The 26,869-nt window shown below is 37.0% G+C and overlaps 1 protein-coding gene across 8 annotated transcripts in view; it reads right to left on the bottom strand.

Annotated features, from left to right (window-relative positions):
• RBBP8 (RB binding protein 8, endonuclease) overlaps positions 1-26,869 on the bottom strand; it is a 104,630-nt gene that overhangs the window by 62,512 nt on the left and 15,249 nt on the right. For 3 of the 8 annotated variants that reach the window (XM_059409337.1, XM_059409343.1, XM_059409342.1), the window contains exons 1-4: positions 23,688-23,776; positions 20,766-20,972; positions 7,412-7,454; positions 291-386 (exon numbers count right to left, since the gene is read on the bottom strand). In XM_059409337.1, coding sequence (XP_059265320.1) covers positions 291-386; positions 7,412-7,454; positions 20,766-20,874 — 248 coding nt within the window. In that variant the 5' untranslated portion in view covers positions 20,875-20,972; positions 23,688-23,776. Of the gene's footprint in view, positions 1-290; positions 387-7,411; positions 7,455-20,765; positions 20,973-23,687; positions 23,777-23,840; positions 23,930-24,455; positions 25,105-26,869 lie in introns of those variants that run through there. The other 5 variants (XM_059409340.1, XM_059409338.1, XM_059409341.1 and 2 more) reach the window with 5 other exon arrangements.

Below are 26,869 nucleotides of genomic sequence, written 5' to 3'. Positions count from 1 at the left end.
TCAAATGAATCAGAACATTAATTCTAAGTACTTAGAGCTATTCTTAAGCTTGTCCTATATCAAACACCAGATAAAGAAATATTACTTAAAGGGTAAATTGATGAGATTGCTGTAAAAAATAAAAAACAAATTTGTAAGTATATATCCTTAATTTCATACAGTATTTATTCAAAGTTGACATCAGGTTGGAAAAGGGCACTTTTAGTCCCGGAACTGTTTATAAGTCAAAACCAATGTGCTATGCAGGGGGAATCACCTCCTACTCGAGAACACCTAAGAACCAGACTCACCGATCTTCTAAAACTTTAATGGTTTCATGGAGGACTTTCTGTTGCTCTCTCAGCTGTTGATTTTTGGTGAAGAATTCCTCTAGTCTCTGTGCGTCTCTGAAAGTCAAGAAATAAGTTTATAGAAAAGTTGTAATAGGATAATTATCATAACAGGAGAATTCTACTATAAGAACCCCAAATTATGGTCCTACCCATAACATGTATTTCTTATACTAAAATAAATAACTCCAAAGGTAAAGTTTAAATATCTTGTTAATCACAGTTCAAATTATACTAGAATTTATTCTGTAGTGTTTTTATGTATTGTGAAGGTATTATTCTAAATACCGGGCATTCATTATACAATGCTGGAACACAGAGGAAGGAGTGGATTCTAATGCCATCATTGACTCTATGTTGTAAAAAATGCTATTAAAGTATACACTGTTTATTATTTTGTCTACATTTGTTAATGTAAGTAACAGGTATCTCCACTCATCTCTATTCCAATTATGGGAGATATATACTTTCTTATTAATGTTTGTATTGCCTAAACTTATTTGGCATTAATTTTTAGCCAGACCTAGCAGTGGAGTGGAAGTACATGAACCATATATCCGTATATCCTAACACCTAGTTTTGAATCTCAGCTCTCAGTTGTCAGCTGTGTGACCCAGTGCAAGTTATCGAAACTCTTTGTGCCTCAAAAGATGAAGATACATTACCATTTATCTAATAAAGTATTTGCAAGGACTAAACACTAATGTATGCATAGCATGCAGAATAGTACAAGCACTCAGTAAATTCTATTTACGTGCTTATCATTGTGATTTCATAGTCAAGAAAAAACAAAGACATCTAAAATGTTCTTCTAGTAGATTACCTGTTTATTTTCTTTTTATTTATTTATTTTATTATTATTTTTTTAAAGATTTTATTTATTTATTTGACAGAGAGAGAGATCACAGTAGACAGAGAGGCAGGCAGAGAGAGAGAGAGAGGGAAGCAGGCTCCCCGCCGAGCAGAGAGCCCGATGCGGGACTCGATCCCAGGACCCTGAGATCATGACCTGAGCCGAAGGCAGCGGCTTAACCCACTGAGCCACCCAGGCGCCCACCTGTTTATTTTCAAAGGTAATGTCATATTCTACCTCTCCATCATATTTTTAAAAAAGATCACATTATTATATAAAGTATGCATATAATTTAATTCTAAGAAAACCCATTAGAAATTTGACTGGGATTTTCTCTACGGTCTTAAAGATGAAAAAGATAATACTGTGATTGAAACATCTTCCCCAGTCCCCTCAAGGGTCTAGAATATCAGATGACAACTAGTCCACTACAAATAGTAGATGTCAAAATGACTGTATCAAAATGGCTAGAATGTAATATAACTGGCAGCAAAACAGAGTCAAACAACTAAGTAAAAATGTCAGATACCCAATAGAGAGGATACTTTGTACATTCTGGTTGAATAATTCACATTAAATGAAAAAGGAAAAATCAATACATCAAAGAGAAAGAGTAACAGTCTACTGCATATAGTTCTGGTAGTGTATATAGACATCTGAAATTTTGGATATAATATAGTGATAGCTGAAACTCATTAATTTGGCTGTTTCTCACTCAATTAACAAAAGATTGTTGGGGCACCTGGGTGGCTCAGTGGTTAAGTGCCTTTGGCTCAGGGTTCTGGGATTGAGCCCCACATTGGACTTCCTGCTCAGCGAGGAGCCTGTTTCCCCCCCTCTCTCTGCCTTTCTGCCTACTTGTGATCTCTCTCTCTCTGTGAAATAAATAAATAAAATCTTTTTTAAAAATTGTCTATTCGTACTTCTAGAAAATGTATTTAATTCAGAGGTAGTACCAAGATTTCATTGATCCTACTTTGCAAACAAATATAACCAAACTAAGAACTAAGAACTTATCTAAATTTTGGGGGAAAATTGAACACTTTTTCGAAGTTAACAGACTGTTAGCTGCCAGCACCCATTTGAATTTATTTTTAATCTAAATAACCTGTATCATAAAAATATAACAATAAAATATTACATTCCAGATCATACATTGAAGAATTACACTCTCTTTTTCTCTAAAGGAATGAAAAGGTCATAGCAAAATGTTTTTTCTTAAATTATGAACAAAAGAGAAAACTTTGTAATAGTAATGTGATATTTGATTTTTCCTACATATACATATTCTTTTCCAGTCTATTTAGAATGATTCAGAATATAACAGCATTTGTTTTAAAACCAAATAGACTTATGGCCTAAGTTTAAATTAAAACTAATCTCAATTAAAAAAATATTTGGGGTGCCTCGGTGGCTCAGTCCTTAAGCGCCTGTCTTCAGCTCAGGTCATGATCCCAGGATCCTGGGATCGAGCCCCACACTGGACTCCCTGCTCAGCGGGAAGCCTGCTTCTCCCTCTCCCACTCCCTCTGCTTGTATTCCCCCTCTCACTGTCTCTCTCTCCCTCTCTGCCAAATAAATTTTAAAAATCTTAAAAAAAAATATTCACGTCCTGGGGGAGGGGGTGGCTGGGTTATGGACATTGGGGAGGGTATGTGCTATGGTGAGTGTAGTGCTGTGAAGTGTGTAAACCTGGCAATTCATAGACCTGTACTCCTGGGGCTAATAATATATTATATATTAATAAAAAATTAAAATATTAAAAAAAATTGTCAACTCAGTGGTAAACATGGGGTTACATGAATAACTTAACAAATTCCTTAAGAAAGCAAACTGGTGAATTCTAAATGGTACAAAAACCAGTCCTGCACTTTCAAAAAAAATTAAGAGTGAAATATATTGTAAGATAGGTCTACCTTGGACCTCAACCAAAGGAAGCTGGTTACTACTATACAAATAACCAACCTCAGGTGCCTGGGTGGCTTAGTCAGTTAAACATCTGTCTTGGGCTCAGATCATGATCCCAGGGTCCTGGGATGGAGCCCTGAATCAGGCTCCTTGCTCAGTGGGGAGTCTGCTTCTCCCTCTCCCTCTGCCTCTCCCCCTGCTCATTCTCTCTCTCTCAAATAAGTAAATAAACAAAATCTTCAAAAAAAAAAAATCACAAGTGTTATAGACGATCTTTGAGAAAGTAAAATTTGGCAGTCATTTACAAACTTAATGTTTCTCATGTAGCTGATTGGTAATACAGGTTACCAATTGGTAACCTATATTATAGGTTGGTTATAGGTATAGCAAAATACATTCTGTGTAAAATGTCTAATAAAAAAGTATATTTGTGATAAACAAATCTAGACTGTTTCTAATTATGCATCATGACTCAACTTCAGGGAAATATTCTGATTCAAGCTAAGAGGAAATATTACCTTGTAGTTATAAATCTATCATTTAAAATAGTAATATTTTAGAAAATAGAATCAATAGACCTACATGAAGAATCCATTTTAATAAAACTAAATTCCTTTAAAAACATGTAGTGAATGAAGTTTGAAATGTGCAGTCAAATAGCAAACACAGTAATTTCTGGGTTTCAGTATTGCTTCTTAATTTTTTTTTAAGATTTTGTTTATTTATTTGACAGAGTGAGAGAGCACAAGCAGGGGGAGCACCAGAGGGAAAGGGAGTGGCAGGCTCCCCACTGAGCAGGCAGCCTGACACAGGGCTCCATGCCTGACTCAATCCCAGGACCCTGGGATCATGACCTGAGCTGGAGGCAGATGCTTAACTGACTGAGCCACCCAGGTGCCCCTCAGTACTGCTTCTTAAAAGTGACCAACATTGTGATTAAAGGATGTCATTCTAATCAATGGTTGTTAATCCAGCATAAAGAAGATCATTAATCAACAAGGAACCAAGGCACAATATAAAGAACTCATTGTCTAACTACTGATCAACTCTGAAACATTATGTGTTTGGTAGTAGAAAAGCAGAAGTGGGGCGCCTGGGTGGCTCAGTCAGGTAAGCATCTCACTCATTTTCGGCTTAGGTCTTGATCTCAAGGTGGTGAGATGGAGCTCAGAGATGAGCTCCACTCTGAGGTGGAAACTGCTTAAGACGCTCTCTCTCCCTTTGCCCCACTCTCTGCTCCTGTACTGCCTGCACTCTCTCTCTCTCTCTCAAAAAAAAAAAAAAAAGAGCCAGAGGGAATTAAGTTTGGTATGGTACTTATCTTGTGATTAGCAATGTTTGTAGCAACCAACACTAGTTGGGCTATAAATAAAAATGGAGATGAAAACAACAGAATAAGTACACTCAAATCATTAAAAATATTTTCATCAGGGGCGCCTGGGTGGCTCAGTGGGTTAAAGCCTCTGCCTTCGGCTCAGGTCATGATCCCAGGGTCCTGGGATTGAGCCCCACATCAGGCTCTATGCTCTGCGGGCAGCCTGCTTTCCCCCTCACTCTGCCTGCCTCTCTGCCTACTTGTGATCTCTGTCAAATAAATAAATAAGATCTTAAAATTTTTTTTTTCATCATTGAAAAGAAGTGTATTAGGGTGCCTGGGTGGCTCAGTGGGTTAAAGCTTCTGCCTTCGGCTCAGGTCATGATCCCAGAGTCCTGGGATTGAGCCCCGCTTCGGGCTCTCTGCTCGGCAGCGAGCCTGCTTCCCTTCCTCTCTCTGCCTGCCTCTCTGTCTACGTGTAATTTCTGTCTGTCAAATAAATAAATAAATAAAATCTTAAAAAAAGAAAAGAAAAGAAGTGTATTTATTCCTAAGTAAAACAATAATGTTTCACCTTTTTTATTTCAAGTGAATTAAAAAAGAGAAATTTTACTTATTAACCAAGAGAACGATCCTGTTTTTCTCAATCAACTGACACAGTTTCAATGTATTTATTTTTGACATAACTCTTACCATGGGAAGAACTTACATATAGAGTTTTCTTCTGCAACTATGCAGATAATTCTGAGATACATAAACTATCAATACTAATTAAAATACACTAAAAAGCTACAGAGTTTTTGAAATCCGTATTGCCCATAGAAACAAAAGGTAATTTGTGCCATAAAAGCAAATCATGCCTCAAGAGCTGCACAGGCAGCTAATCTAACTAGTGACGTTTTTGATCACCTATCCAACAGCTATTTCGTTCTCATTCCTTGCTAAAGAATACTAAATTTCTTGAATATCCGACAGTTGCTTGAAGAGAAGTTGGTTTCTCTAGACTCAGGGGATGAATGTTAATTTTTTTCAATTTTTTTAATGTTTCATCTTAAAATAATTTCAGACTTACTATAAACAAGTTATAAACATAGAATAGAGTATCTGTATATCACTCGACTTCTCAAAATTTCACATCTTGCATAGCCATAATACAACTATGAAAATCAAGAAATTAACATTGATACAATACTATTAACTAATCTACAGACTTCACTCAAATTTTTCCAATTGTCCCTCTAATGTCATTTTTCTGTTCCAGGATCTAACCCAGGACCCCACATTGCATTTAATGTAATTCTCCTTACATCTGTGATAATCTGTCCATCTTTCTTTGTCTTTCACAATCCTGACATCTTGAAAAGTAAAGGTCAGTTATTTTGTCCTTCAACTTGGGTTTTTCCATATTTCCCCATGATAAAACATGGGCTATGCATTTTTGGTAAGAGTACAACAGGAGTAATGTTGTGCTCTTCTTAGTGCATCAAATCAGGAGGTAAATAAGACTGACATATCTGATTTCTAGTTAACTTTGATAGTTTAACTGAGATGAATTCTGCCTGGTTTCTCTGCTATAATATTATAATTTTGCCCTTTGTAATTAATAAGTATCTCATGGGGAGATACTTGGAGAACTTTGCAAAATTCTAACTAATAAGATACACACCCTAAGTTTACTATTCAGGAAAGGCTTAATTTCCTCTATAAGTTAAGAAACATCTCTCAGTTGTGGGAACTAAACATAAGAAACAGAGAAAGGGATAATTCTGTGGTTAAGATATTTAAAATGACAACCGTAAGGCAGGAATATGTATACTCTCAATAATACAAAGCATTTAAAAATATTGCTAATTAAATAGCATCATAAAATCACTCTTCAAAAAATCCTGTTTTAAAAATTTATGACTTTATATTTCTGAATCTAAGTTATTTTCCATACATGATTTTCTAGGTGTGAAAGGAAACTTCCCAAATTTTCATTTTCAGATTATAATGGAGAAAAACAACTGGGTGTGTTTTGATGGGTGGCTGTTAACTCCAGCTTTTGGTTAGAGCCTTGGAAGCTCTAGGAATATGAAGTAACTGAGGCCCATTGGTATGTATATACCACAGAGCAAATTCAATATTAGTCACAATGATAATAATTTTTGTTATGAGCAATAATATTCTATGGTGCCATCTGTTTCAGATTACTGAATGTGGAAGCCCTAGGGAGCCATGACTAAAATCTGCTTCTGACTTAGAAATTCAGATTTGATTCTAGGCTTAATAACCAAAACAATTCAGGGGAACCTCTGGTAATTTCAAACTGATTAAATAAAAGGGTCTCAATTGTTCCCATTTCTTAGATCAGTTCAGAAATCCCAGAATTATTCTGCTCCCCTCTTGTAGTATCTTAAATTCTAGGTGTTAATCAGAGTTGAGAAAAGAATGCTACTGACAGATCAAAATGAATGTATAGACCAGGTCTCATCTTAATAAATACCTTACGGAAAATATATATATAATATATATATATATATATATATATACACACACACACCCACACACACCCATTTATATGTATGCACATATAAAAAATTATATTAAAATATAAATGAAGCAAATATTAGCTAAGGATATACTCCAAATTAAGTTAGTCTTTTTACTGAATTTTTTTACTGAAAAATTCATTGTTAACTATCCAAGGTCCATGCTGTAAAGCTAATTTCTTATAATGGGGCACCTAGGTGGCTCAGTGGGTTGAGCCTCTGCCTTCAACTTGGGTCATGATCCCAGGATCCTGGGATCGAGCCCTGCATTGGGCTCTCTGCTCAGTGGGGAGCCTGCTTTCCCCTCTCCCTCTCTGCCTGCCTCTCTGCCTACTTGTGATCTCTGTCAAATAAATAAATAAAATCTTAAAAAAAAAAAAAGCTAATTTCTTATGAATAAGACATTAAGACCAAATAGGACATTAAGACCAATTACTTTAAACATAGGATATCATTGTTATACACTAATACTTACAAAATTCGTTCCTTTTTGAGCTTGGTTACTTTTACTTGCAAACCTAAAAAGAAAAAAAAAAACACAGTATTTTACTTATACATTTACCATCTCTAAAGCAGTTGATCTGAGTTTATGAGTCTAATGCTACACTATTAAGTCACTAGACTCTGGGCTCTGAATAATGAGCCAGGTCCCATTAGTTTGGAGAGTGTATTTCCCTTGCTTTTACCCTGAGGTCACAAAAGTATATCAGCAACATTACTGCTTTTAGTCTGTGACAGCTAGCAGAATAAAATTTTCTCCACCTAAAGTGAGTTACTTTAGTTACTTCCTTTATAATAGTAGGGGCAAGCATATAATTAGAGGTTCACTATAAATGGAGATCCATGTTCTGACATAGCCTGTGCATTTGCTAACAGTAACTGTGCTTATGTAGGCTCAAGTCTTCTGGGATTAAAATAGATTATGGCAGGAAGTCTTGGACGAAGAGCAAAACTGCTAATGCTAAAGTACTTAACAAAGGACACGCAAGATAGCTGTTATATGTATTTTTAATTCTAATTGAGTCTGACACAGAACATAAGAGAAGACCACTGCCTTTGGGACTCATGTAGTTCTAATGAAGAAAGGCTGAAGGGTACTTAAACTGCAAGGAAGGATATGGGCTAAATAGGGTAGACATTTTTAATTTTTAGAAACAATAATTAACAAAAGGAGAAAAACAGTCATTAAATATGAAAATCTATTCAGCATCACTAGCAACTAAACAGAAATTCAAAATAAAACAATTACTTGGCAATATTATGAAGATCGTAATACCCAGTATGTTGATTAAAAAAAGTGTTGTAGGGGCACGTGGGTGGCTCAGTGGGTTAAGGCCTCTGCCTTCGGCTCGGGTCATGATCCCAGGGTCCTGGGATCGAGCCCCACGTTGGGCACTCTGCTCAGCAGGGAGCCTTGCTTTCCTCTCTCTCTCTGCCTGCCTCTCTGCCTGCTTGTGATCTCTGTCTATCAAATAAATAAAATCTTTTATTAAAAAAAAAAGTGTTGTAAAACTATATTCCTATACTTTGCTGGAAATATTACAAATTGATACAATTCTTATGGAAAGCAATTTAGAAATATGTAATAGGACTCTTTCATCGAAATCTTCTTTCTTGGATTCAAACCATAGGGAAACTCATAGTCACAAAGAATACTGAGCAATTTATAGCAATACACACTGCTTAAAATAGGCATATATTTAAGTAAATATAACACTTGTTTTTTAAAATAATACAGTTACTAAGACCATTAAGTAAAAAGAATGTTGATTTAGCAACACTAAACTATATGGTTTTCTATTTTCTCTATGACCTCTATTTTCTGCAATATGATTATCACAAGGGGAGGAAAAAGTTTCTGTATTACTTTTTCTGATTCCTGTATCAATCTTTTTACTGTTCTACAATTTTTGCAATTGTGGATATTTTATTTACTTTTAAAAATATTGCTTAGCGAGTTTTTAAGTTCTATATCTACTCAAGAATTTCTTTTACTTGGGGTAGAGTTAGTCCCCAATAAATAGGTATTAATTGACTGATTTTTGAAAAATCAAAGGTTTAGTGTTTGCCTTTGGTAGTTTATGGGTTCTAATAAGCCACACATTTCAAAAAGCTTTCCATGTAATATATATAGTAACATTAATAAATTTGTCATTTTTAAGAACAGAACTTTTCATTATTGGTTTAATTTAGGACAAGCTTTTGAACAACATAATTTAGACAAATAAGAGTTTTCAAAAACTTACACATTTCTCCCACCAATCCCCCTCCATGTTGCTGACTAGGGATGAGGCTAAAAGTCATATAAATACTGAAGGGAAAGTCACCTCTTCTTAATACACCAAATAGTAATGATATGCTGCTAGGAAATCTAGATATTATAGAAAAATGAAGGCCCTGGACAATTTTTTTGTGTTAGACTTTGGCCCTATTTCTCAAGTTTCACCTCTAGGAAATGTCCAACTGATATGATACAATTTTACCCCTATTTTCACAGCCTAAAATTTGACTAAACAAGTATTATGAACAGTAAAAAAAAGTTATAACCAAATATTCACAGCAGCTTTATTTATAATAGCCAAAAACTAGAAACAACCCAAATACCCTTTATCAAGTGAACTGTTAAAAAGAAAAAGCCTGATGCATACTCATAGCACATGCTATGATTATGCTATAATCATGCTATTGATTATTCATCAATAAAAAGGAAAGAAATAATGATACATGCAACAACTTGGATGGTTTCCAAGGAAATTACGCTGGCTGAAAAAAAGCCAATCTCAAAGAGTACGCCCAGTGTGATTCTACCTACATAACATTCCTCAAAGGAAAAAGTTATAAAGAACAGATTATGGGTAGCCATAAATTGGAGGGGTTGGGGTGGAAGAAATGGGGTCAGGAGCTTAAACTGTTGTGAGGATCTTTGGTGGTAGTCACAGGAATCTACGTGAAGTGCATAGAAAACACCGTTGTAGACATATACAAGTAAGTACATATAAAATTAAAGGAATCTGAATAAGGCTGATAAATTGTGCCAATGTCCATTTCTTGGCTGTGCTATGGTACTCCAGCTATAAAATATGCTACCATTGTGGGAAACTGGGTAAAGAGTATCGGACAGTTCTTTGTATTATTTCCTATGACTTCATATGAACCTACAATAAGCTCAAAATAAAAAGCTAAAAAAATTTATGGAAAAAGATCTTCCCTAAGAATTGTAAAACTGTTAAAATACAAAACATAATAAAGGAAAATACTTCTTTTAATTTCAAGAATTAAAACTGGTATGATCTTTTTTTTTTAAGATTTTATTTATTTATTTGACAGAGAGAGATCACAAGTAGGCAGAGAGGCAGGCAGAGAGAGAGAGAGGAGGAAGCAAGCTCCCTGCTGAGCAGAGAGCCCGATGCGGGACTCGATCCCAGGACCCTGAGGTCATGACCTGAGCCGAAGGCAGCGGCTTAACCCACTGAGCCACCCAGGCGCCCCTTTTAAAAAAAAGATCTTTTTTTAAAGAAAGATTTAAAAAAAAAATCTTTTTCATCTGTCAAATTCAGGAAATGACAAACTCATGAGAACATAAGGTACTTAGTAAGGCATCAAGTCATTCCTGAAGAATTAAGAAAGAACTTATGACCTGACTAAAATCAGCAGTTTTTCATTCTCTTTCCTTCCCAAAGTGTGTGAAAATTTACTTATTGATAGATTTTATTTTTAATTTTAGCCGACTTCTAAAATTCAGTGCAGCCAAACATGAAATGGATTCTTGCCATGACCATTTTAAGGAAAAGGAACAACGAGATAGAAAATCCATATAAACATCAAAAGAAAATTCTTGGGAAATATGGAAAGAGTACTCTTTTATCTTGTTAGCATTCAACACCTGTGAGGCATTTGTTCTGTCACGCAGATCAGCCCTGAAACAGGTTTATGTGTGCATGTGTATGTGTGTGTGTTTAAATTTTAGCATTTGCTATTCATCAAGTCAATTAGGCATCTACAATTAGAACCCCTATAAAGTGTGCTTTAATCCTGCTCCACACCCATCGGAAGGAATGAGGCTATACAACAATGCAGCTCCTGTATGAACAGGTAGTCTGTTCAGTAAAGTATTTGGGATTGTAACAGTGGCAACCTGAGATACCTACTGAGGAAACAGCATTCACAAGACTAAGCACTGAAGTACAAATTAACCCTACACTGGTGAACACATGAATATTGGAGGAAATGAAACAATTAAGAGCCTATATGTGTAGTTCTAACACATGAAACAAATTTAAGTAAGAATTTAGAAATGAGGCAAGAATTCATTTTAAACAAACAAAAAAAATCAGTTAATTTTTTTACTTATTTTAGTTCTCTATGCAGAACAACCCATATATAGTATACATACTATCACTTTAAAACAGGTTACTATGGTTTTGAATAAGCCTAATAACACCTTTCTTGACAAATAGTGGCTTTATGTGCATAGCTCAAGTAATTTAATTTCTATCAAAATACATAATCACAAGTATTTCTGCAAGGACCTAATAAGTTATTTCAATACCAAAGTGAAAACTTTTGACTTTATAAGATGCTTAGTTTGCTCTTAAGGTTTAATTATCTCAAGGATAACTGGGTGGCTCAGGCAGTTAAGCATCTGCCTTCAGCTCAGGTTAAGATCCTGGGGTCCTTGGGGCGCCTGGGTGGCTCAGTCATTAAATGTCTGCCTTCCGCTCAGGTCATGATCCCAGCGTCCTGAGATCGAGCCCCATATTGGCTCCCTGCACAGTGGGGAGCCTGTTTCTCTCTTTCCAGCTCCCTTGCGCTTGTGTTCCTATCTCTCTCTGTCATAAACAAATTTTTTTAAAAATCTGAAGGGGCACCTGGGTGGCTCAGTGGGTTAAGCCTCTGCCTTTGGTTCAGGTCATGATCTCAGGGTCCTGGGAATGAGTCCTGCATCGGGATCTCTGTTCAGCAGGGAACCTGCTTCCCCCTTTCTCTCTGCCTACTTGTGATCTCTCTCTCTGTCAAATTAATAAATAAAATCTTAAAAAAATAAACAAAAAAATTTTTAAATCTCGGAAAAAAAAAAGATCCCGGAGTCCTGGGATCCAGCCCTGCATTGGGGGGTGTAGGGGGGTCCTTGCTATGTAGGGAGCCTGCTTCTCCCTCTGTCTGCTGCTCCCCTGCTTAAACACTCTCTCTCTCTGCCAAATAAATAAGTAAATAATCAATTTTTAAAATAAAGATTTAATTATCTCAAAATGGATAAATTACTTTTTGTGCACTCCACTGAACATATACATGTTAACACAAATGGAAAAATAATAGATGTGAGAGCTGCTGATAGACAATAATGTTATGGACCAAAATTGCATGCAATTCCTTTCACTGTAAATTTATATGTCTTAGTATGAATGTTATCTTAGGAATTTTTGATGAGATATCTGAGAAATAAATGAAATAGTCCAAAACTTAATCAAGAAGTATTTATCCTGTTGTATTAGAACCTCTATAGTTTCCTATTTTTCTTTTTTTTCTTTTTCTTTTTTTTTTAGTTTATTACCTTATTTTAGTAATCTCTACACACAACATGGAGCTCAAACTCATGAGATCAAGAAGTTGCACGCTCTTCTGACCGAGCCAGTCAGGTGCCCTATATTTTCCTATTTCTTCAAAGGTTTTCTAATTTTGTCCTGAAAAATGCCTACTTTTTAAAGAAACTGATCATCACACTTATCAAAACATTATTAGATGAGATGCTGATGGTAGAACATGGCATGAATAAGAGACCATTTACATTCTGAGGTCTAGCAGCATCTGTCACAAAAGGAACATAAGACACTAGAGTAAACAGTCATGAAAGGATACAATTATCCTAAAGATAAAAGATATAAAAACTCAGTCACAAATGTCTCCAGAATTTTCCAACAAAAAGGTCTCATTTATATTGAGGTGAACACACACACACACACACACACAAGGTCTCATTTGAATATTGCTATTCAATAGAAGTTGAAAGACTTTATTTATTCATGCCGTTTTAAAAGAAATGCATGCATTTCTTTTAAAATTTCTTGTGATCAGTGTACAAATTGCCTTGTATATGGCATGTTTTAGCTATCATTTTATCATGTTTTGGTCAAATGAAGCAAAACAAAAATCTCAAGATACAGTGGGGGGTATTCAGATGCATGTAAGTTTCTATGGGTGGGTAGACTTCTTTGGATATCTAAGTAAAAATTATGTATTTCAAGTACCACCATTCAGAACATTTCTTTTCTCTCTTTCTCTTTTTTTAAACTGACACAAAGGTTTAAAAGTAATGAGTCAATTTGATTTCTATATATACTTCAAAACCAGCAAAGTCCAGACAAGTCCATGTTTGATGTCTTTCAAATAGCCTCTTATACTGGTTTCTCCAAGTGGATCTCCCACTTAAAAAAAAAACCTTAGTAGCCTTCAGGCATGTCTTTGATGTTATCACACAGTTGGAAGATCTAATTTTATATGGAACTATGTGAAATAAATTGACAAAGAACTGTGGTTTAAAAAGTCTGCTTTCAGCAAATTTGCCTCGTCTGAATCCAAACATTTTAAAATAACATATTAACTTTTTAGCAGTGCTCGTTCATTTACACCTTTAAGAATCCATAGATAAATTTGAAATGGAAAAAGTACCCTGATCAATCCAGTATTACAACGTACAGAAATTATCTTCTCTCATCAGTTCACATATATATCTCATATCTACCATTCATAAAGCACATGGATGTTAGCTAAGTATTCTAAAAACTGTTCTATTTCTCATAACATTTTCAGTGTATACAAACTAACTCCTTCTTCTGAGAGTGTGATGAGTATTAGAGCATAGCTATGAGTACACAATTTTAAAGAATTATCCACCATGTATTATTTGTGAGTTTTACATGTTCTACAATCTGATGAATATGGCATGCTGTTTCTGATTAAAGTGTCTTATTTATCTTGACTCTTCCTCATCATTAAATAGGGGTCTCCTGAAGATCTTGAAATACTGAGGAACATGAAGAAGAAATCTGCCAAATATTTTATCCCTGGTTAAATCAAAAGCCTAAAAATAAAACTAGCCCAATTTTAAATGTGGATATGTAAATGGGCATATATAAAAACTCTAAAGTTCTACACAACAAAAAGCAAGTAGAGTTTAAATAATGAAATAACAAAAATAAGCCAGATATAAAACACTATGTACACTGATCACAACAATTCAATAAGCTGCACACATTTCTTTTAAAGCTAGGAACAAATGAACAAAAAGCCACAGATGCTGTTCTTGTAGAATGGTGATTTATTTTTCCTTTCCCAACTTTCTACGGTATTACCTAAAAAGAGAAATTTTAAAATGTAAAGGTAGTAAAGTATTTCAGGGTTATAAAACAGATATAAAATATTTTCATATACTATGGGATTTAAAAATACTGATGTTCAAGAAAATATTCCATTGACCAAGCTATAAACTATGGAATTCATTCAGATACCATTTATTAATTTTTTACCATGTGCCAAGCACTTTTACCTACAGGAATGTAAAGATGAGTAAGATAGGGACTCTGCCTAATAAAAACTTAATGATCTTCTTCAAACCAGTTATAAAACAACAGAATGTAATTATTTGAAGGATAAAGAACTTAACCTTACGCTTGAAGATTGCAGAATGCTAACTCTCTATCAAAAATACCAACTCTCTGTCCCTACCTAGCAACTCAAACATGTCTGGTCCTATTTAAAATATTTTAAAATATTATATTAGCTTCACTTCCGGGTCACAAAGAATAAGTCCCAGTTTTAAAAGTGGTGCCTATAGCAGATTACATTGTTGCTATTAGTGTTACCAATATCTGGCTTATTTTTGCTATCCTTTCATTATATAATGACATTGTATAAATATTTTCCTAAAAAAATAAATGGAGGCACTAGGTGGCTCAGTGGGTTAAAGCCTCTGCCTTTGGCTCAGGTTATGATCCCAGGGTCCTGGGATGGAGCCCTACATAGGGCTCTCTGCTCAGCAGTGAGCCTGTTTCCCCCACTCCTCTCTCTCTTCCTACTTCTGATCTCTGTCTGTCAAATAAATTAAATTAAATTAAATTAAATTAAATTAAATTAAAAAATGAATACAAAGCTCCCCACACCCACTGTGTCTTCTTGAATGTTGTATCCTCAGCAACTGCTATCATTCCTCGCATATAATCCAATTACTACTCACTGAATAAATGGCAGACTGTATTAAAACTCAGAATTATTCTGAGTTTTTGTAAGCTAACAACAATTATTCTGAGTGTTTTTTTTTTTTTAAAGATTTTATTTATTTATTTGACGGAGAGAGATCACAAGTAGGCAGAGAGGCAGGCAGAGAGAGAGAGAGGGAAGCAGGCTCCCCGCTGAGCAGAGAGTCCGATGTGGGACTCGATCCCAAGACCCTGAGATCATGACCTGAGCCGAAGGCAGCGGCTTAACCCACTGAGCCACCCAGGTGCCCCTTCTGAGTGTTTTTGTAAGCTAACAACAAACAACTAGAGGAAAGGGAACTAAAAGGAAATGAGGAGCATCTGCCTGGGTCAGTTGGAAAGAAACTAAAAGGAAATGAGGGGCACCTGTGGGTCAGTTGGCAGAGCATGTGAAACTTGATGTTATTAGGCTCGTTAGGTCGAGCCCCAGGTTGGGTGTACTTTAAAATAAATAAATAAATAAATAACCCAAACAAACAAACTTTAAAAAAAGAAAATGAAGAAAACAATTCCATTTATAACAGCATCAAAAAGAACAAAATACTCAGAAATAGATATAACTAAGAGGATGAAAGATTTATACACAGAATACTACAAAATATTAAAGTAATTAGAAGACAAATAAATTGAAAAACACGGCATGTTCATAGACTGGAAAACATAATACTGTTAAGATGTTAAAAAGACTTCTTAAAAAGATCTACAGATTCAGTTTAATCCCTATCAAAATCCCAATGAGGATTTTTGCGGAAATAGAAAAACCCATCCCAAATCCATATGGAATCTCAAGGGACTCCAAATAGCCGAAACAATCTTGAAAAAGAACAAAACTGGAGATCACATACTTCCTGATTTCAAAACTTACTAAAAGTTCCAGTATTCAAAACAGTGTAGTACTGACATAAAGACAGATGTAGAGGCCAATAGAATAAAACAGAGAGTCCAAATGGTTTTTGACAATGGTGCCAAGACCATTTAAGGGGAAACTGTCTTTCCAACAAATGGTCTTGGGAATACTGGATATCCACATATAGAAGAATGAAGTTTCACCTTTACATCGTATACAAAATATAACTGAAAATGGATGAAAGATTTAAACATAAGCGGTAAAACTATACAATGCTTAGAAGAAAACAGGGTAAAGGCTAAATAATACGGGATCCAATGTCTTGGACAAGACAACAAAAGTACACGCAACAAAAGAAAAAAATAGATAAATTGGACTATATCAGAATTTAAAAGTTCTGTGCATCAAAGGACACACATATAAACAGAGTGAAAAAGCAACCCACAGAATGGGAGAAAATAGTTGCAAATTATATATCTGATAACGGTTAATATCCAGGGGCACCAGGGTGGGTCAGTTGGTTAAGTGTCCCAACTCCTATTTTGGCTCAGGTCATGACCTCAAGGTCCTGAGACTGAGCCCTGCATCTTGTTCTGCACTCAGTGGGGAGGGTACTTGAGATTTTCTCTTTTCCTTTCCCTCTGTCCCTCCCCTGGCCCTTTGCATTTTTGTTTTGTTTTTTTTTTTTTTTGTAAAATTAGTGTACTTTTTCTTAACATGCCACTCTAGTGGAGGACCTTATGATATGGATATGTTTTCATTAAAACAGGGGTATCTGCTGCTTGCATATCTGGCTTTAACTTCCCATGAAAATTTAAGTCCTGTCAGGACTCCAGGAACTGGTAGAGAAGGATATAAAGATAGTCTGATGGGAGTAAAATCTTAGAGCATAGAATATCAAAGAATGTGGCTGCAGAATGGTGAACTGAAGGCCCTAACTTTAGGCAGCTCTCATTTGGCAGTGGGGGGATGGGGGCGTTTGGAATACAGATCCACAGCTTTCACTAGTGGGAATTATTTTGGTTCATTTGCTATGTTTTACCTGAAATCTGTGGTTGAGAAACAAAATTTCGTACAAATATGAAAAAAAAAAGGCACATTCTCTTTCTCTCAAATAAATACATCTTGAAAAAAAAAAGATTAATATCCAAACTATATAAAGAACTTCTACAACTCAATAACAAAAACCAAAACTGATTAAAACATAGGGAAAGGACTTGAATAGACGGATCTCTCCAATGTTACACCAATGGCCAATAAGCACATGAAAAAAATGTTGAACATCACTAATCATTCGGTAAACGCAAATCAAAACCACAGTATCACGTTACATCCACTAGGATAGCTACTTCTATCCAAAAGAGAGAGAGATAAACAGAAAATAAGAAGTTTTGGTGAGAATGTGGAGAAATTGTAATCCTCATGCATTACTAGTGGTAATGTAAAATGCTGGTATGGAAAAGAGTATGGTAATTAATTTACTTTTATTTTTTAAAAGATTTTATTTATTTTTTTGAGAGAGACAGAGATCTCAGGCAGGGGGTGAGGGCAGAGGGAGAAGCAGACTCCCCACTGAGCAGGAAGCCCAACTTGGGAATCCATCCCAGGACCCTGGGATCATGACCTGAGCCGAAGGCAGATGCTTACCCGACAGACCTGAGCCGAAGGTAGATGCTTAACCGACAGAGCCACTCAGGCGTCCGAGTATGGTAATGTAAAATTAAATATATAATTACCACTTTTAGGTAGATACCCCAAAGAGTTGAAAGCAGGGTTTTGAAGAGACTACTTGTACACCCATGTTCAGAGCAACATTAGTCACAGCCAGAAAGATGGAATTATTTATTCATAGCCAAAAGATGGAAACAACTCCAATGTCCAATAATGGATTGATAAGCAAAATGTGGTATATATGATGGAATATTATTTAGTCTTAAAAAAGAAAAAAATTCTGATGCTACAATATGGATGAATCTTGAAGACATTATGCTAAGTGAAATGAGCCAGTCACAAAAAGACAAATATTGTATGATTCCACTTTTATGAGGTACTTAGAGTAGTCAAAATCAGAGATAGAAACTGGAATTGTGGTTGCCAGCGCTGGAGGCAGGTAAATGGGGAGTTATTGTTTAATAGGTATAAAATTTCAATTTTACAAGATGAAGAGCTCTGGAAATGGATGTGGTGATGGTTGCATAACATTATGAATGTATTTAATACCAATGAACTGTATACCTGAAAATGGTTAAGATGAAAAATTACGTATATTTCTTAATAATTTCTTTAAGTATCCCCATTCTCCCCCTTGCCAAAAAGAGATAGAAGAATTTTCTAAGATCTCTTAAGCATTTACGTTTCCTTTATGTTTACTTTGGCTATTCTTTTTGTTTGTTTCCAGAAATTAGCAGTTTAAAAAATCATAAAGAGGAAAATAAATGTAATCTGTATGTGAAACCTCTATTACAACTGTTTTATAGTATCTTATTGTTACTAGCTGGGATGGTCCACAGCAGCCATTGATAATATAATGGTGCTGCTTCAGAAGGATAGCATTCTAATATCTAACACATGATCGCTAACACATATATTGCTTACTGTGTGCTGGAAACCCTCCCAAATGCTTTACATGTATGAAACTATTTAATGCAGTATGAAGCAGCTATTAATAGTATCTTTATTTTATAGATAAGGAATCTGATGCACTATAAAGTTAAATAACTTGCACAAGTTCACCACCTTTTGAGTGGTGAGATGGCTTTCAAATGGCATCTCAGAGGGCAGCCCTCATCCAGAACTCACAGACTGAATAAGTACTTCACATGACCTCTTTCTGAACATGGCACTACTCCCAAGCAAGAGAAGGAGACACTTAAGATGAAAATTTAGACTAAATCCTAAAGACAACGCATGATAACAATCTCTTCAGCATAGTAATGTTTTACATAATCTGAGCCTATCTCCCTTTCTAGCATCAACTCCTATCCACCTGCCCAATAAAATCCCACCTCCTGCCTCATTCTATCTGTGAGCTATACCAACCTGTCTACAGTTCCTTGATTAAAATCAGGCTGTGAGGCGCCTGGGTGGCTCAGCTGGTTAAGCAACTGCTCAGGTCATGATCATGGAATTCTAGGACAAGTCCCGCATGGGGCTCCCTGCTCTGCGGGGAGTCTGCTCCTTCCCCTGACCTTCCCCCTTCTTATGGTCTCTCTCTCATTCTCTCTCACTCTCAAAAAAAAATAAAATCTTAAAAAAAAAAAAAAAAGATAAAATCAGGCTGTTAACTACCAAACTTTTCCACATGCTGTTCTCTTTCCTTAAAACATTCCCTCCTCTCCTCCTACCATCTTCTTTGTCTGGCTAATCAGAATTAAGTTGTAAAGTCCGGTCTGACAATAAATCTCACATGCACCCCCATTCTTCCTGTATGTTCCCAGATAACATGGTACACTACAAAATTTCTTAGAACTATAACTTTAGGGACGCCTGGGTGGCTCAGTGGGTTAAAGCCTCTGCCTTCAGCTCAGGTCATGATCCCAGGGTACTGGGATTGAGCCCCACATTGGGCTCTCTGCTCCACAGGGACTCTGCTTCCTCCTCTCGGCCTGCCTCTCTGCCTACTTGTGATCTCTGCCTGTCAAATAAATAAATAAAATCTTAAAAAAAAAAAAAAACCAAAAAGAACAATAACTATATATGACTTGTTCTTATTCACAAATTGTGGCCTATGGTAAGTGCATCCCTTGAATAAGTGTCTCCTGAGTACACTGGGGCATGGAAGAATACTTCTGGGGTTCTGTTTCAGAACCCATTAATTCATGATGAGTCCATTATGATGAGGTTCTGCCAGAAACAACACTTACCACAGGAAAGTTCCAATACAGACCCACATACTATAGATTTAGGTGGATTGTGTTTTAATGGCACCCCAGTGTAATGTGAAAGCTGTAAAGCACTGTAGTATTAAACCTACAGTTGCAGCAAGAAACAAATGTAAAACTAAGCATTTCCCCTACACGGGGAAAATGTTTTATGTTAAAGTCACAGAACTAGAAAGATACTAATATCAAACTTGAGTTTACCTTTTATAGAAAATTCTTTTACATGGAGTACATTTTAACACAATCACAAATATTTATATACCTATTCCAACCATAATAGCTGAATCCTCCGTATACTCATTGCACTTCATATAAACGCTTTTGCTCTTATGTCATTATACTATAATTACCTGTTTACATGACTCTACCTCTATTAGACTGCAGGCTCTTTGAAGGCAAACTACCATTAACTTTTATATCTCAGTGCCTGGTAGCAAAGATTCCCAAAGCTTTGAAGAATAACTTAAGTAGTATTTCAAAGTCTATAAAGAATCTTGGAAATAATCTTATAGAAAAAAATTAAGTTTAAAGGTTACATAACTTGGCTGAGATCATAGAGCAAACAGATAAATGAATTTAGAATTCAAATCCAGGTCTTCAATCAACAATCTCTATGCCCTTTCCACAACACCACACATATTACCGTAAGTAAATAACTATATATTGTGCAGGTACTACATCCTATAGTAGTTGTCTATGGTTATAAAACAACAATTTAGCCATAACTGATCACAAAAAATTACAATAATAAAGGTCCTTTAAAAATGAGATCTCTGAACTGTCACAGTTAGTTATCACTATTATTCTCAATAGAATACTGCTATAAGTATTTTTAAAAAAAGATTTTACCTTGTACTTCTTTATCATGATACTCTTTTAGTTTTGTCCAAAGTTCCTTAAAGTCATTAGATATATCTACAGAACTAGGGCTTCCACAACTGCTTCCAGAGATGTTCATCTTGCTTAATATGCACCACACTTCTATTTGCCTAATGTTTTCTGACCTTTTTCTGTTACATTATATAGGTATGAAGTTGTCTTTGACAGTTGAAATACCTGAAACGACAGATTGCAACATAAATGAATTTTGCATTTATATGTATGTAATTTGAAGTCAGCCAGCTCTTCTCAAGTTTTCCTTATTTACCTACAACCAACCACTTTGAGAATTTGGGGGATGGGAAGTGAAGATGATTATGGTGACAACCCTGATTTCAGGTATTTGGTCCTTAGTTAAGCTAAATTTTCAGGCAAATTTTCTCTTATTCTTCCTAGAAAGAACTTACTTGTGATGATTCTGCTATTGAGAAGTTTGTAGTCATTCACGCTCAGTATTCATTGATTCACCATTCTAAAATAATTTATTCCTTTGTTGAACTTTTGATATGGAGTGCAACAAAAACTGGAAAACATTCTGAAATACTCTTGACTTAAACTTAAATATTCATAGAAGCACAAATCTTATAAAAGAGCAAGAAAGGTGATTGTGATTAATATACTTGAAGATTTGAATACCTTTCTCATAACAAAGGAAATAAGTGAGCAAGACATAGGCACAGCAAAGATCTATGAATACAGAAATGTCTAGTAACAAGGCAAAAAGTGTAAGGCCATTTTGTGCCCCTCTGAGAGTAGAGTGAAATGATTATTACTTGTGTAGCCCCCAAAGGAAGCAACAGGATACTAAGAAGTGCAAGTGGATTCATAAATATTTTAATATGCGTCCTTAAGGTGAAACCATTAACTAGCTACTACTTAAAAGTCAAATGATTAACAAGTCTACTATATCTCACATATGGCTCTTTAGCCAATGCCTTACCATTTAATGTACCCAAATTGATGTAAGTGTCTCTTAAAACCATTTCTCAAGGTCTCTGATGAGGAGGCTAAAATAAGCAATGACCTTTTTTTTTTTTTTTTTTTTTTAAAGCAGGCTCCATGCTTAATGTGGGGCTTGAACTCACAACTCTGAAATCAAGAGTCCTATGCTCAACTGACTATGCCACCCAGGTGTCCCAGCAATGACATTTCTAAAGGAGCAAGATTATGACTGAAGTCACTTTGAAAAGCACTAAAGAAATACTGTAAAAATACACTTTTATAAAGCTTTTTAAAAATTGTGATTTGGGTTTTTTTTGAGACAATCAGTGAAAACTGAACATGTACTAGATTTTAGATAATGTTAGAGAATTATTTTTAATTGTCTTGGGTATTAAAATGTGCTCATATTAAAAAAAGTCCTTAGCTCTTAAAGAGATACATACTGATATGTTTACAGGTAAATTCACCTGTTCTGTATTTGCTTTCAAATATTCCAGGTAAAACAAACAAAAAATGTTGGGTAAAGAGATGAAACAAGAAGGGCTGCTTTGACAATTACTGGAAGAGGGTAATGGATGAGTCTGTGACAGAGTTCGTATTTCTAGTCTCTCTCTTGTGTACATTTATTATTTCCATAATAAGGTTTTTAAAAGAGGGGTTGGGTGCATGAATTAATACAGCTTTATTCCAAAGAGGCCAGACTTCTACTCTTTCTTAACCCTAAAAGATAACAGACCTATTGTCAACAAAAGTTACCATTTGTTGTTTACTATATAACAGATCCCGTGCTGTTTTATAGCCATTTTTAAAAACTTCATCTGGAGAACTCTATAGAACAGTTACTGTTATTAATTTCCTTTTAGAAAAACAGGTTTAAGAGATTAAATGACTCGCCCAAGTTCATACAATTAGGTCCCACGCTATGGAAGGCAAAGGTAAGGAGGTGAGGGGAGAGGCGCCAAGGGTGCTAATTAACCACAAAATACTTTAGCCCAAGAAAAATACTTATTTCTATGAAGTAATAGTTTAAAACAAAGTTTTAATTACTTTAATGAATAATTTAAAATTGCATTGTATGAAACTGCTTAAAATCAACCGTGTAAAACAAGCATTTTAAAATATATCTTCAGGGGCACCTGGGTGGCTCAGTCGTTAAGCGCCTGCCTTCAACTCAGGTCATGATCCCAGAGTCCTGGAATCGAGCCCCATGTCGGGCTCCCTGCCCTTGGAGGAGTCTCCTTCTCCCTCATCCACTCCCCCTGCTTGAGTTCCCTCTCTCGCTGGGTCTCTGTCCAATAAGTAAACAAAACCTTAAGAAAAAAAAAATTTCCCCACATAAAAACAATTTATCAACACAACACTAAACTTGCAAATTCTGGCTCTCAAAATCCTCTCCAACCTAAAGTGCACGCCCAGCACTTTGGTCAGAATCTCTCTTTTGGCCTGAACCGTTATCGATGCAGGATGAGGTGCCTTAATTTCGCAGAAACGTGCACTTGTGTCTCCAGGTGCATCCCGGGCTCAAAGGTCTGTCATAATTTAATACACTTCTGTGCATCCTGCAGCAGGGCAGACCACTGCAGGGAACGTGCTCCGTAAAATGCTTCTTTCCTGTCGCATCCACCACACATATTCTCACACAGGTAGGGCAAGAGCCGCGCCTGGAGTCACACAGGTGCCCGAGATAGCCGAATAGGGGCTGAGGCTGGTCCTCTTACAAGCCAAGCAGAGGTCGAGAGGATCCTGTCCCAGGACCCGTAGACACCACCCACTCCCGCGCGCCTCGGTCTCCCAAAGGTCCCAAAGGCCTGCGGCGCTACGGGAGCGGAAAGCACGCACGGCGCCCCCGGCGCATGCGCGGGGCGGACTCGGCCCCGGTAGGTGAGTCCTCAGCCGACGCGGGAGACCGAACAAGCCTAGGGAGCGCAGGCTCGCCTCCCTCCGACTCACCTCCATCCGAGTTTAGCCGGGCCCCAGTGTGCTCCCTGAGGGCTTACCACAACTTGGGGGCCAAACGCCTGTGTTCGGCCGGCAGCTCGAGACCGGAAGTAGCCGCTACGAACCCCGCTCAGGATTGGGGAAAGGAAATTCCTCTTTACTCACGGCTTCCAAGATTGCCTCAGAGATTCTCGAAAACCTCAGCACGGAAGCAGGCACGGCTTCGGGGCTGTGAAGAGGCAGCGGCCTGCGTTTCTTCCCCTCACTCGTCTGCCAAACCCCCTCCGGGAAAGCCGGCCCCTCAGGGCTGCCCGCGCTTTCTGGGGTTGGGGGAGGGCCCGAGGGCCACCGGCCGGGTTGGGAGGTGCCCAGACCCGCCCCCCACTCAGAGCGCGCTCGACGTCACGCGGGAGTTCCCGCCACGTCATGCCCCTCCTCCCGCCGCGAAGAGAGGCGGTTCCCCGGCGCTCCTGTAGCGGAGGAGCGTGGTGGCTGGTGTGTCCCCAATCCGAGGGCTGTGACCGGAGAGTGGAGCGCCAGCCTCTGCGCGATCGGGAGCGGCTCCAGCAGCTTGCGGCCGCCGCAGGATTTTTGTTGAGACGCCCTGGAGAAAGCGCAAGCTTTTTCTGTGTGGGGAACCTCAAGCCTTTGGCGTGTCTGACTTTAGCACCTTTCAGGAAAGCTCGTGTGAGCGGCCAGTTCCGCATGGAAAGTTAAAGCTAACTGATGGGGGAATGGATACGGATCAAGCTAACGTGGTTTCTGCCTGGTAGCTATTACCTGCAGTTTAATGATGTGACCCGACAGCACCGGGAGGTGAGGCCGTGTAGCCAAACGATGTGTATTTTGCTGAGGTTAAATGGAAGGTTCCTGAAGACCCTGAAATGAGACGGAATCAGAATGACCTGCGTTTTTTTTGTTTGTTTGTTTTTTGTTTAATGTTTTAAAAAATAAATCCTTCCCGTGGCTGTTTGTAACGTTCACAACGTTAGTATGTTTTGGTTTCTTAAAAAAGCATTTTAGCATTAGCTATTCTGCAAATGAAGTTAAAAATAAGCAGAATAAGCTAGAATCACAGAATCTTTTAAACCAGCTGAGTACTTTATTGTGATTCTTGTAATCTGGGAGGAAGACAGGAGAGCACTCTGAACTTCTGAAAGTTAAGTGGTATTTAGGAAATCATAAGTGCAAACTGTGAAGTTAATTTTTCCACTCCGTCCCAGTGTTAAGGGATGATTATCAGAGCTTACTCCTTGGAACTGCACCCAACAGGATGTTTCTGTACCATTCTAACAATGTTATAGGAACATTGGTTTCTTTAAGGGAGAGGGTTGCTGAATCTTCTTTACACTATTAGAGTAACTGTCATTGGCTTCCAAATTTTATGACTTCATTCATTATACTTTTAAAGAAAATGGGTGACAAATTGATTGTTATTTCTATTATAACCCAGGCATAATTGCTTGTATGAATGTTTAAAATGGAAACAAAGTTTTGTTATAAATGGAAAGAACTTGTAATTAGTTTGTCATTTAACAGTATATTGAAATAGCAGTGTACTTGTCCAAAGAAACACTGAGAACAAAAAACCTAACCTGTTCCTCTGGCCTCTGCTTAAAGCTCCACTGTCCAATGCATTTATGCAAGTCAGAGGAAATGAGTCAGAATCCAAAGAATGAGCCTTAACACCTTTTTCCCCTTTAATTCTTACCCTATCCAATCTATCACCAAGTCGTTTCAGTTTTACTTACCAGATAGATTCCAAATGAATCCCCTTCTTTCCTTCACCACCACCATATTCCGATATACCACTTTCTCGTACCTACACTTGTAGTCTATCCACCCAACCAAAAAAACCCATCTAAACCTTTCTCATCACTGGTGTTCGGAAAATATTTGAGTATTCTCAAATCATGCATATATTTAAAATTTAAATTGTATACATTAAAAAAACAATAAGGGCGCCTGGTTGGCTCAGTTGGTACAGTAAGCAATTCTTGATCTTGAGGTTGTGAGTTCAAGCTCCACGTTGGGCATAGAGCTTACTTAAAAAAAGAAGAAGAAGAAGAAGAAGAAAATGTGTACATGTATTGTTGAAAAATGGTGTGGTTAAGTCAGGCTCTGGAGACCGATTTCCTGGTTCTGAATCCTGCTCTAATACTTCCTTACCAAATGACCTTAGACTGATTTCTTAACCTCTGTCTCTTTTTCTTACCTGTAAAATGAGGATAATAGTACCAAACACATAGGGTTATGAAGAGGAAATGAGTTAGTGCATGTAAACTGCTTAGTACAGTGTTTAGATACACAGTAGGGGCTCAGAAAAAAGCTAGCCCTTATTAGGACTTCCGAGCTAACGCATGACCTACAAAGACATTTTTTTAAAAGGTGGAGAAAAAATGGAAATTAATATTTTTTCTCCTCCCACCTTAACTTTTACCAACTTAGCCTTTAGACTATAGCTACTGTGATCTTTCTGAAAAATAAATCTGATAACGGCTGCTTATACCTTTCAGTGGCTTATTGTTACTCTTAAGATAGTCCCTTTGAACTGCCTTTACTGTGTCTCCAGGCCTCACTGACTTTAGTGTCCACTAGGTCTTTGCATGCCTTTGCTTCTTTTTGGAGTTATGAACCAAACCTACCCCTGCCCTTTGCCTAGCTACTTATTATCTTTATATCTTGTTTTAATAGTCTTTTCTATTAAATCCTCTTATAGTACTATGTACCTTCCAATCTTGTACTTACTGGTTTTACTTATTTAATTAATTCTCTCTCCTCACACACTAACTTTTTTGAGGTCAAAACCATGTCTTGTTTACCTTTTTTGTTTGTCTTGTTGTTCACCGTTTTACTGTCACAAACTAACTCATTGCCTCCCATAAAGTGAGTACTATGTGGATAAATGAATAAACTGAACATCTGTAACGGGATTACTATTTTTTATGTAAGTGGAGAAAAATCTTTGAATCCATTCAAAATTCTTAGATTCTCCGTGTGAGAGTTTATGATGGTCATTTTGGTGTAGAAATGGTGGGTGCCTGATTGGCTCAGTGGGTTAGGCCTCTGCCTTTGTCTTGGGTCATGATCTTAGGGTCCTGGGATCGAGCCCCAAGTCGGGCTTTCTGCTCAGTATAGAGCCTGCTTCCCCCTCTCTCTCTGCCTGCCTCTCTGCCTACTTGTGACTTCTCTCT

Source organism: Mustela nigripes, chromosome 8 (genome assembly GCF_022355385.1).
Source record: "Mustela nigripes isolate SB6536 chromosome 8, MUSNIG.SB6536, whole genome shotgun sequence".
Classification (NCBI taxonomy): domain Eukaryota; kingdom Metazoa; phylum Chordata; class Mammalia; order Carnivora; family Mustelidae; genus Mustela; species Mustela nigripes.
This window is presented reverse-complemented; position numbering and strand designations above follow the sequence as displayed.